Source organism: Acanthopagrus latus, chromosome 1 (genome assembly GCF_904848185.1).
Source record: "Acanthopagrus latus isolate v.2019 chromosome 1, fAcaLat1.1, whole genome shotgun sequence".
In the NCBI taxonomy this organism is placed as follows: domain Eukaryota; kingdom Metazoa; phylum Chordata; class Actinopteri; order Spariformes; family Sparidae; genus Acanthopagrus; species Acanthopagrus latus.
This window is the reverse complement of record NC_051039.1, coordinates 18,156,745-18,169,072: the sequence shown is the minus strand read 5'-3', so window position 1 is coordinate 18,169,072 and position 12,328 is coordinate 18,156,745. Positions and strand designations below refer to the sequence as shown.

The 12,328-nt window shown below is 44.1% G+C and overlaps 1 protein-coding gene across 3 annotated transcripts in view; it reads left to right on the top strand.

The window, feature by feature from the left end:
• Positions 1 to 12,328, top strand: part of sept9b (septin 9b) — a 78,400-nt gene that overhangs the window by 16,280 nt on the left and 49,792 nt on the right. Inside the window, exon 1 of one of the 3 annotated variants that reach the window (XM_037100914.1) lies at positions 7,114 to 7,266. The exons of the other annotated variants lie outside the window; for them this stretch is intronic. Coding sequence (XP_036956809.1) covers positions 7,212 to 7,266 — 55 coding nt within the window. The 5' untranslated portion in view covers positions 7,114 to 7,211. Of the gene's footprint in view, positions 1 to 7,113; positions 7,267 to 12,328 lie in introns of those variants that run through there. 3 annotated transcript variants of the gene reach the window in all.

Genomic DNA, 12,328 nt, shown 5'->3' with positions numbered 1-12,328 from the left:
GCTGGAAGCAGCTTCTTACCAGCAGCAGCTAGAAGCCACCCTGGTTGTGTTGGGTTTACTTGGTCGGATGGAAGAGACCTCTTTCTGTCTGTCTGTCTGTCTGTCTGTCTGAACTGACTTTTCAGATGTTCCTCCTCTCATTCTCATTGATTGGACAGCCACAGCTAAGCTCACCACGAAACGAGCACACTATTCCTGAATAGCTACCATATGCAGAGCAACAGCCCATCACACAAGTCCACCTCGTGTGACGGGCTGTCAGAGACGGCTCCCCAGATTCAGGAAACGTAATCTTCCAGAGTAAAGTGGCCGCTGTGCTGTAATTGGCAGTCTGGGGTCGGGGGGCTGACTTACGGCTGACCCACATACACAACCGGGATCTGACAATAGATGGACGGAGTTGAACCTTCATGCCATCATCACATGGTTGGACTTTAAGCCGAGGGGTCTGATTAATTCTGACTGGCACAGATGGTTTATTTTAAGTTAGCGGGGAGTGGAGGCAGAGCTCATATGTCAGCTGATATGATTTGGTTTTCGACGGACAGCAGACACTTTTGGGGAATGATTAGTGTGCATACTGTGCTGTTGTACCCAGTAGCTTTTGTCATGGCTGTGTCTCAAAAGAACCCTCCTCAAATCACTTACTCATTGTTGATTTTAAAGTGCGGTTTGTTCAGTGCTGATAGAGGCTCAGTGGAACCTCTGTTCAGGCCCGTATGAGACCAGCCTGCACCGAGAGGATAAGACTAATCTAGCATCTTGCAGTGATTAAGGCTGGACATCAAGCTGAGTGACTCTCTGCAAATAAGCCTTTAATTCTCCCGTTAATAAGGTGGCTGAGTACAGCGAGCTGCATGATGCATACAGACGTGCCATGCAGCCATTTTTATTACCACTTGGTGGCAGTGTTGCGATGTCATTGTGTCCTCCTCAGTGCTGCCACCATTTCCCCTTAGTTCTGTGAAATGTTCCATGGGGACGGATGATTCATATCTTGCAGACGGAGGATTTTTTTTTTTTTTCTTTCATTGGAAGTGGAGGAGTTTAGTAAAGACTGGAGGAACATGTTGAATGGAGGTGAGGTGATGGAGCATTATTTTCCACCAAGAAAACACTTGCAAATGAGGAAGTCCTCCATGGGCCACACTACTTCCTGGTTTCCAACCTGCACTGTGTTGTTCTGTTTGGACCTGTTTCCTGGCTACAGCCATCACCCACTACCCCACCCACCCCTGATCCCTTCGGACGGTGTTTTGATAATGATAGTAGCTGAGGTTGGGATGCATGGATCCTTCATCTTGACTCGGAGTGACTCCTACTTTCCTTTTCCCGAGCCTGTTCCGGATTACAATAATGTGTTCAGTATGACATGTCATCTGCCACGACGGGCCAGTATGGTCACCACATTGACTTGTTGTAGCTGCTAATTGGTGACACACTGCCATTAATACACAACAAAGGGGAAGCAAAACAAAAGTATGGAGTCTGGAAATGAGAGAAGAAAGCTGTGTCATGTTGCTTGATGTTCTGCCAGTTAAACAGGAAGAAAATCAGTGTCCTGTCCGCTGAGATGACATTAACTCGCGTATTCATGCGGCCTGTAGCATCAAACTGACAGTAAAAGCAGCAATTTAGTAATTGGTTTTGTGGATCACAACTTGGACAGTCAAAACCATTTTTAAAATTATCAACGGAATATGGAAAACAGTTCTGATGTTATGATATCTAAACCCTGCTTGGAAGGGTTCGGTAAATGCTGCTTGGAAGGGCACAACATATGCTGGTGAGCAAGACCAGCATATGTTGTCTTTTGGTGCTGGTCTATGCTAGTTTTTCCAGCAGGGAAGTTAGCATGCTAACCAGCTAGCCCGCCTCTTGGCTGACTGAGCTACCCAGCTAATAGCATCTATAGTTAGCACCAGTTAGCTGTCACTCTAACAATATGCTGTCCCCCATTTGATTTGAATGTCGTCTATTACTTTTGGATTGGCCTAATCTAATACTATGTGAGCTTTAATCACACACAATCTTACAGTCTTTTGTGCGTCTGTCCCTTTTCTCACATGTGTATCTACAGTTTAAGAAGTGCTGATGTATCCGCCCAAATCCCTGCATGCTCTCACCCCCAAAACACACATGTCCAAAACCAAACTTCCTCAAACACACATGATCCCAAAGTCAAGGAAATCACCCAGCTCACCATGTTCCATAAAAGAAGTGTACAGGATATCCTCTATGAGTGAACGCCCCGCGGCTCTCCTCCTCCCACCTCCCGTCCCAGCATCACCTCATATTGTTTCGCGGGTGATTATTTAGTAATGATAAGTGAGGGAGCTGTGAAAAAAACAGCCAGAACAGGGAGTTCAGGAAACTGACTGGGAAGCCCCACCTTCAGTGAATCCTGAGGGAGGATTTCTGACAGGTGACATTATTCAACGCGATGGAAACACGGGTCAGGACAGAGGTGATTCAACAGACACAGATGAACTCTTCAGTCAGGAGACTGTTTACAAGCAACTGTGCTTGTGGTCAGCAAAGGTGCAAACAGGAAATTAGCTAGTGTCAGAATCTAAATAAAGAAGAGTGCTAAGTGTATGAACAGAGACGCTGTTCAGACCGCAAGACACACTTCTGTCCATATTTATACCTTTCAAGATAAATGCATTTCATAGAACATTTACCTTTTTTTTTTCCCCCACTTAACTCATTAGATGCACTCGACACCAAATGTTCCCTGGATATTTTCATGGCCAAACTGTTGGCCTAATTTAACAAAAACAAGCTCACTGTGTTTGACCCTCCACTCAATCTGATAAGAATACTGATAACAGTTAACAAAAAAACATCTAAATATTAAAGGTTTCATTAGTTTTTCCTAAGGGATTGCCGTGTATTACCTTAGAATTAACCTTTTATATCTACGAGGCGAGTGGGTCATCTTCTGTAGAGCCCCCCCATGTTGTACCAGCATGTTTCTATAGAAGCCCAGAAAAGACGAACCAAATGTCAGCTAATTTGTTGCATACAGGTAAATGAGACGCTGTTGGGAAGTAGCAGTTCCCCACTTACACTAAAAACAGTACATGGTATCAGACCAGTTTATAGACTTGTGTACTGGCTGATATCAGTCCCAGCATTAAGGCGATGCATGTGGCATTTCCAATAATTGTTATTGGAATAAATCATTTTATGCCATCAATCACACACACTCACAAATGGCAGCACTTGGCAGATACATTAATTACATTAAGTCACACTATAGGTAAACATAGAGATGTATGAAGAGCCTCACCTTTAACTGAATCATCTATCGCAGTCAGAAACAAACAATGAAACACAATGTGCAACTTCTGGCTCTGTAAGTGCGCAGGTTGCCTACTGATGAACTTCTATGTGATATTTGGGTGTTTGCCTCGACTGAGACATCACAGGCTTCATAGATCCCAGTTATAAAATGACATTTGAGCTCAGTTCCCTGCACAGCGAGCAACATCCAAGTCTTAAAACCACTGCGGCCGATCTGATGCCAGCATAAATTGTCCACGCAGCTTTTAGGCCAGTCTAAGATGCCTACCATGAAAGAGTCAAGGATAATAGTTTTTCCAAAGAACTGTCATATTAATGAAAACATGCGTATAGTGTTTGAGCAGTGGCATAGTTTGAATTTTGTAAATGCAAGGCTTTATGTGCCACAGATGCCTGCGAACTCTTACACCTCCCTCTCATTCAGTGTTCCTTCTGATCTGAAACTGTTTGTGCGTATGTTTTCTCTTCATCCTTTCTCTGGATTTCTGCAGCAGTTTCACTTCCCCGTTTAATCGCACGATATTTCTGCAGTGGCAGCGCATTATTTAGCTACGTTAAGCAAGTTTCCTGCACTAACAGTCGGAATATCCGGGATATGTAGGTCAAACTGATCATCTTCAAAAGGTGTTGTGGTTGTGCAGAATTCTTCCTTGTCTTAAACTGACTGAGCAACAGAGCCCAAACTTCATGGGATTATAAAAAATGAAGGGGTTCAATTGGTGCAGTACTTAATTATGAAACATTTGACAAACTATTACTGTGTCCCAGGGGAAACCAATAATTTTCTGTGTGTTAGGAATACATATAACTAATAAAGTGGCATTGACAGAGAAAAAAAAAACTTCTTAGCCATCAATTCCCAGAAAGTTGAATTCAGCATGAATCGTGAAATCTGGCATCCTCACTGATGAAATCATGAGATCACTCAAACAGCAATGTGTGTGTTTGTAAGAGGCAGATTACCCACTTTCACACCCATAATTGTCGCAGCTAACTAGGTACAAAACAAGCACGGGTCCCTCGGCGCGGCAGAGGTACGGAGCTGAATGGCTCCGGTTAGGCCGATTTATCCGACAGTGTGCCAAGGCCCCTGTGTTTACAGTGCTATTTCAGGGGCACCGACACACAGAAACACACCCGCGTCCACAGTCGAGTTAACCACACGAGCGCACGCATATACACGCACATTCGCATTATGTTAGTCACAGTGCAAACACACACACACACACGCCTCTCAGGATGTTGTTTTGGAGCCTTCCCTCATTCTGTCGCTCAGTTTTGCCCAGAGTGTGTGTCCATGTTTAGATAAATACACACTGGCTCGGGGAGGTGTGTATTTCACACACCGTGTGTTCAGGTCTAATTGACTACTATAGAGGCTTGTGGCGACTGACTTACAGTGCAGCCCACATCGGGCCTGCGCGGCCACCGAGGGGCCACACACTTTGTTGCAGCACATATGTGTATGTATATATATAGGTTGACTTTTTACAGTATGTGTGCGAGGAGTGAAAGTACACAAATTCCACCACACACATGCATTATTACACGTTTGTCGAGGTGCTCTATATCTATAAACATGCATGCAAACCAACAACCACATTAACTATAAACGCTCGAACACAGCTGTCAGGATGTGTGACGCATGTAATGTGCAGTCTTGCACGATGGAAGCTTAATTACACAACATATGACAACAAGCCTCTTGAGGGAACAAATACTCACACAAACTAAAGCTTCTTGATTGATGGCTTTAGGATACAGTAAATGTAAACACTGCATACCTACATTACAACCTTCCCAATTTTCCGGGGGAGACGCCCAGTTTTCATTGCCCTCTCCCAGTTTTTTTGCCCTAGGGTCACAATTCTCCTTTATTTTTTTTTTTTAAAAAGAAATGTTCTCACCCATTTTTCCCCCCCTTTTAGCCATCACAACTTGTTTCTTATACTGCATGTAGTCCAGTGCAGCCTACTGCGTCTCCTCGTCCTCCTCAGTGAGTGACGAAATATGTTAACATTTTCAAATTTAAGACAGGAAGAAGGATCCCAGTTTTTTTTTTAAAGAAAAGGGGTTTGCATTTTGTTAAATCCACTGCATCTTTTTTTCTATCAGGAAGGTCACACCGATGTCAAACACTAATGGCAGCTGATAAACAAGGTGGCACACACAGACTCTCTAAAGAACAGCGGCATATTAGTTTCAGAGGGTTGTATTATTTGTTTGGTTTTCCAAATCCTCCCTATTGTTGAGCTCTCAAGGTTGGCAAGTATAAAATACCGTGAACACAATGCTGTGTGTGTATGGTCATAGTCTGTACTCTGTCCTAAGACGCCTTTTCAAGAATTAAATGAAACAACCAGACTGCAACCATAAACTCACAGTGTTGTTCTGTGTTACCATCGACCTCTCAGGTGTTAGGGTTAGGGGCCACTGGGTGGGCTTGGCATCCTATTAGTGCCCCTCAGAATAGAGCTTTTCATTCAAATGGGTTTTCTTTCTGAATTCTTGCAAGCTATAAAAGGCTCCAGGCTCGGGGTGCTGTAGCTCTTTGCCTTCACTTTATGTGATTTGTGATGTCTGATGTGTGACAGTATCTCTTCTGGAAGTGGACAAATTCCTGTGGCCCTTGCTTTAGTTTTGTGTTTCCTTTGAGCACTCATCGTGGACCGGCTTCTTCATGCGCTGTTACAAGAGCCATACCCAGAATGAGGGTCAGCTCATCACAAATCCCATTTGCGGCTCCGAAACAGGAAGCCGTGAAGAGCCGCTCACTCCTGGCCAGCCAGTACTCACAGTGATAGCATCACCATTTGCTTGTTTCTGTTGGAGATTAGCAGATAAGACAGACTGTAGCACATCCCACAGGGACACGCTGGATGTGGTCGAGTGAATGCGAGGCCAACTTTGATATTTCATCAGTTTAGATTATTCTATCAGCATCTTTTCAACAGTGTTTCTCCGTCGCCCTGAAAAGAACTGTTTGTAAAGTGGCCACAGCAGCTTCAAGGACAAGACGTGTAACCGAATCCTGCACATCAAAAGCCGACTTGTCGTCGGTGTCCCTCCCAGAAGAGACGCAGCAGAGCTCAGTTACCTGGTCAGATGTGTCCACCAGGCTCGAATTCTCATGTTCTTCCTGCTAATGCTGTGTCACAGAGGGCAGGTTGGTGCACGAATCGCCCTCTGATTCCCCTGAGGCGCCGTCGTCTATCCCTAATGTCAACTTTCCCCAGGAAGGCTTTGGTTGTTTTTTTTTTTTCTTATTTCTATCACAGGAAAGTACTACAGAAGTAACTGCACTTTAATTAACATGCCAGTCAGTTTGTAGAATGTGTTTACTTCAAATCTGGAGCCTCAAACTCTCACTTAAACTCCCCCTCTGTAGCTGTGACAGAGTGGAACACGGCCGGCCCTTCTGCGGGCCACTTGGAGAGCCGCACTTGTAAAAGAGAATCTCGTCTGATTGCAGGTTAACTCGGTCAAAGCGACTGTGTGACATGTCTTCCACTTTCACTGTCAGCGCTGCTCAGAGGCTCAGGGAGGAAATCAGACCTGAGAGCGACTTTGGTGGGGGGAAAAAAAAAGGGTCTCGGGGAATGACGGGGTCTGTTGTCTGCGTGAATGCTTGCGCGTGCATGTAGCAGTGTGTGGGGGGAAGGGGAGACACACACACACACACACACACACACACTCACACAGGACATGAGGGAGAAGGGGGTGTGTGTTTCTAGGAGGGGAGGAGAAGAGAGGAGGTTTGCCTCGTCGCTCTGTCTGACATCTGAACGCAGGGATATAGAGAAGTTAGCGGGAAGTCAGAGAGAATAAGTTGTTCCTTTTTAGAAAGTTGTGCACAGGGAACCGGTTGAAAGGAGGAAAAAAAAAAGAAGCTGGCCAAAAAGATGTCCGAGCCTGGAGTCAATCCACACTTGGAGGGAATTATTTCTGATTTCGAAGGTCTGTAATTCTGTTTTCTGCTTTTCTTTCACTCATAACGTTCTTAATGACAGTTACTGATCAGCAGCAACATCTGTCAGAGGCAGATCGTTGACCCTTATCTGTGCCTGTGTAGTACCTTATACAGCATGTTTCCTGCCTGTACTGTGCATGTGTGTGTCTGCTTCTAACTTGGTAAAAAAAAAAAAAACAGGGTGGTGGACATACGCTAGCCAGGTCCCTGTAGCCTCTAGTCTGCTATTGATTATACCCAAGTTACGTCAATAATAGAAACAAACACAGCACTGACACCACACTGTTCCAGCACCGGAAAGCCTTCAGCTGAAAGCTCTAACAGGGAGACAGTGGAAACCTCAGCGCTAAGAGCCAACATCTGTCCTAACCTCTCATACAACATCCACAACTGTTTCTCTCCTTTGTTTGCTGAGCCAGTGGGGAGCTGGCATTAATTCCCTTTGTCCAGCTCTTCCTCTTGCCATTCTGGGTTTCTTCCTTCCACACTTCTTTCCTGTTCCTCCTCCGGTCAGACCGAGCCGCTCCAGCTGGTCTTTGGCCTGGTTCCTCGCTGTGAGATGCTGACAGCAGAAGCCAGACAAAGTGTAAATGCTCAACAGTATCCTGATGACTGGATGTACTTCAGGTTGTCAGTTCAGGTACCACAACGAGTTCAGGTCTCACGACTTGTTCAAAGAGCTGGGTTACATGCATTACCTGCTTTCACTAGTGGCCAGCGAGAGGATTAAAGGGTCAGAATGTTTCCAACAAAGTGCATGTTGGATCATGGTCTGAAATTCCCTCCCTCTGTGAGGAATTCTTCCTTAACTCATGGATCATTTATTTGTATTTTGTCAACAGAAAACGTGGCGCAGACTTCATTTTTTAATGAAAGATTGTCATACAAGATCATACACAGTGCTCAAAGTGTTGCAAGAAAGAGTTGGAGTAAGGTCAATATGGGCTTCCTCCCTATGTATGTATACTCTTGTAATGTCCTGACAGTCTAATCTGCACCACCCGGAGATCGTACGGGTCCGTATGAGCCATTATATAGTGTTTCCATTCGCAGAAACAGCTGCACGCAGAGGTGCACAGCATCAGTTGACTGAGTAAATCCCTGTTTTATCCCTGTTCATTATTTTTTCCAGTACATTGCACTGCACTGTATCTCGCACCGAGGAGTGAGCATGCACAGAGAGGGAGAGAAAAGCCAACGTAACTGCCGAGCACACTTAAGATGTAATAATGCCTCTCGGGTGACGTATTATCGAGAGTGAACGACAGAAACCACCAAAACAACTCCTCACTGAAACAATATTATGATCTTCTAAGAGGTAGAAAATGTCTCAGCTGAATCTCAACGTATGAGTCACTAGAGAATAAGCCGAGAATGAGCTTACATTTGTGTACAGAGAGAGACGTTGTGCTCCTGCCTGTGTCTGCCAACCTAAACTGAGCTTTGAGTCCAATCCAAGGTAATTTGTGCTGATTGTCTGCGTAAAGGTGCCATGTTGTTGCTCCGGTGTGGCATGTTGGACCCAGAGAGGAAATGAGCTTTGAGATGGGGAGAGAGAGAGCGTGTTAGTGGTACACTTCCTGAAGCTGGCAGGGAGGCCGGTGTGTTATTAAGTGGGTTCCAGTGGGTCATGCATAAATACAACACTTTCTTAACAGTTCTCAGCGGTCCTGTTTGTCCTAAGAAGCATATGAAACCACAGGTGGCAGAAAAAAGCGTGCAAGGTACTGCAAGTACGACTGTGTTAAATGCTAGTTCTACGTGAACCGGATTTTGATGTGTAAAAGATATTTGACAGAATCCTCTAGCCAGACTAGCCTAAAGAGCTACTCCAGAATGAGCCCCTCCTTTGTTTTGATGTTAAAACGAAAGAAGGACCAATTTGGGGTCAGTCAAACCATGGCTTTTTAGCCGTAGCAGGTAGCAGGCTGAGCTAATTAGCTCTGTACCAATGTCCGCCTATGTTGTTTGCTAGTTAGCCTGACTAGCTCATGTCAATGTGGATATCAACTAGCTAACCTTGAAATGACGACCCAGCTTCCTGTTTTATGGATCTGCAGTCAATGTATTGCTGGAACTTTCGGGAAGCATCCGAAAGTTCAACCTCCATGAGATTTATTCCTTTTTCGAAGATTTACATTTTGGGACGTAGCAGTGAGCTAGCCTTACTACAGCTCATGCATTTGTAATCAGAATGTGATGTGACAGCTGTTGTAGAAGTGTTGATGGACATGGAACAAATATGAACGTTTCAGTGGTTTTCACAATGCCAACGTTTTAGTCCGTCAGCAAGGTTGGTCTCTGCTCCTTCTCCATCATCACACACATCAGTGCACACGGACACACACTGGCAGATTCAGAGCCTTCTTGAAAAAAGTTTTTTTTTTTTGCTGAAACACGTGTCAGTGTGAGTGATTCATACTGTAAAAATCTCTTTTAATATCCTCTTCGAGGTCACTGTGCTCTACTCAATCACATGTTTGATATTCTCTGAATCGGACCACTTTCTCTCCCCCACGCTCGCTCTTTATCAGAACTTTATTGAGGTGCTCTGTGTTAACAGGTGTTAATTGGAATGCAGCCGATGTCTTCATAGCGTCACTGGTGTAAATCAATCGGCCCATGAAGTGGATGGTTAACCAGTGCTTGATCAAAAGAGCATTACGAGGCTTTACCTGTCAAAGGTTGAGGCCTAAATGCCCTGAGGCTTAGCACCAGGCCAGCTATTCAACAGCTGCCTGAGTGACTCTGTGTGTGTGTGTGTGTGTGTGTGTGTGCGCGCATTTTTGCTTGTGTGTCTGCGCTTTACAATCTCCAATCAGGGGTGAAATTGCTTCTTGGCTCCAATTAGGAATTAGATTCTCTTTTTAAACATCTGCCACTTCAACATTACTGAAACAAATGCGATGTTTGGACCCAAAACATCTACCTCTCCCGTCACACGTATTCCCTCTTTACCAAACACTCCCAGAATTCCTTTGTGCTGGACACGGGGTGTCGGCCAGACCTGGAGGGAACCACACAGTAAATCTGACAGAGTGAGCTGCGCTGCTGCTGGTCAGCATTAGCAAAGCCAACACCATCAGTGGGCAGCAAGAGGAAGTGTGTATTTGACAGTGTAGCATTAAGGTTTGGTCTGACCAAGCAAAATACCATTGAGTGTGGAACTCAATCGTCTGTTGTTTGGCCTTGTCTTGTCAAATGAGATGTTTTTCCTGGTTCGACCACATCGACTTGTATTCCGCAGCTACTGACATCAGATAAACTCCACTGTGCACAGAATGGTTTTGTGTAACCAGTGTTTGACAGAGAGTGAGTGTCTTGATCACTTTACGTATTGCCTGAGGCTAGAATTACAAGACGGATGAGGAGTTCAAGGCTCTGTACACTACAGTACACTTAGTTTATTAAAATACTTTTATAGTGGGTTTTTAGCTGCATTTCTACGTGCGTGAGCTCTCCTTCAAGCAGTTACAAATTTACGAGGTTGTTGAATCAGACAAATTATTTGATAAACAGTTTGTGGTGTGTTGTTTAGAAAGGCCTTTTACGTCTTACTTGAGCTAGCTGGTGTTGTATGATTCTGCAGATAAACCTTCATGTTTACAAACCCGCTCGTGTTTGCTGTGTTCATTTTCGGTTCATGCTGTGAAGACAGTCATCACTTTGTGCATCTGTTTCACATTAGAAGCCCTCTGGCTGCGGTGCGTCACTTTCCTGGAAGGTTTTTATTGTGACACATCTGTAGGAAGTGCAGAGATTCATTATCAGTTTTATTTATAATAAATGTATTTATTTATGATTATTTGTGACCAATCATCAGAATTAATTAATTATTTAACAGGGTTATATTTGTTACATATACAGTACAGGAAAAGAGAGTACTACATTGGTATGTTGTTATCTGCACATTTAAACATATTGGTTTCATGGCTGTTATTTTAAGGTTTTTAAAGATGCGATTTAACGTTGATTTTCTGGAAACAATTCAGGAATATCAATATTGTAACGCTATCATGGTACAGTATATTTGTGCACTGTCCTGGTATTTTCTGAGCTTATCTGAATGTTCCAGTGATTTGATATGAAAAACATATACTAAAATATTCTCAAACTATTGAGACTTACTGCAATAACCAAGGAACTGGTCGATGATAATTGACTTTTTTTTTTTTTATAATCAAACTCTTCCACAGAGCAGAGGTAGAAGATGTTTTCAGATACTTGAATTAGGTGATGAAAAAAAAAAACCCTTAAAGTTCTGTTTTCATATTTAAGTGTTATAAGCTACATTTACTTAAAGTTACATAACTTGGAAATACTCAGGTAAAGCGCACGTGTCTAAAATGTGTACTTAAGTACAGTACTTGAGTAAATGTGCTTAGTTACAGATCATCAGTTTGTACACACATCACCCGACTCATCTGTCACATTATTGGATGTCTCTCTATCATCTACCACCGTCAGTCCCAGCTGACATCAGCGATAGTTAACACAGTAAACTCATCTTGACCTGTTTTAACCTCCATCCTCTCTCACTGTCCCCTCTGTGCCTCTCTTGCTCCTCAGCCTCCTTCTCCTCCTCCTCCGTCTATTTTCCTCCCTCTCGCTCGCAACTAACCCCCTGTTAGTGCATCTGTTCCAAGACGATACTGAATGTTTGTGTTCACTGGTCGGGATGTCCTTGAGAGAAAAGCGATGACACTGCTGATGAAGCAGCAGCTCGTCCTAACACCTGGGCCATATTAGGACAAGTGACCATGAACCAAAAGTGAGGATGCAGCTGCCTCCATCTTTGTTTTTGTTGCGCCAGTAATCATGCGCTGTGCTGTCTGTGCTGCATTATCTCCCCACATGAGACACTGTGAGATACTGGACACTGGGGCGGTGATAGGTAACAAACGAGACTCCTGGCTGCTGTTAATGAGGTAGACTGGACCTCTCGTTCTCCAGCTCATAGTCTGGGAATGCTGTTTCACTGGGAGCGATACTCCTTCATCCATCTGTCAGTCCCACACTCTGTGTCCTCTGTGTTCCTATACCGGACCT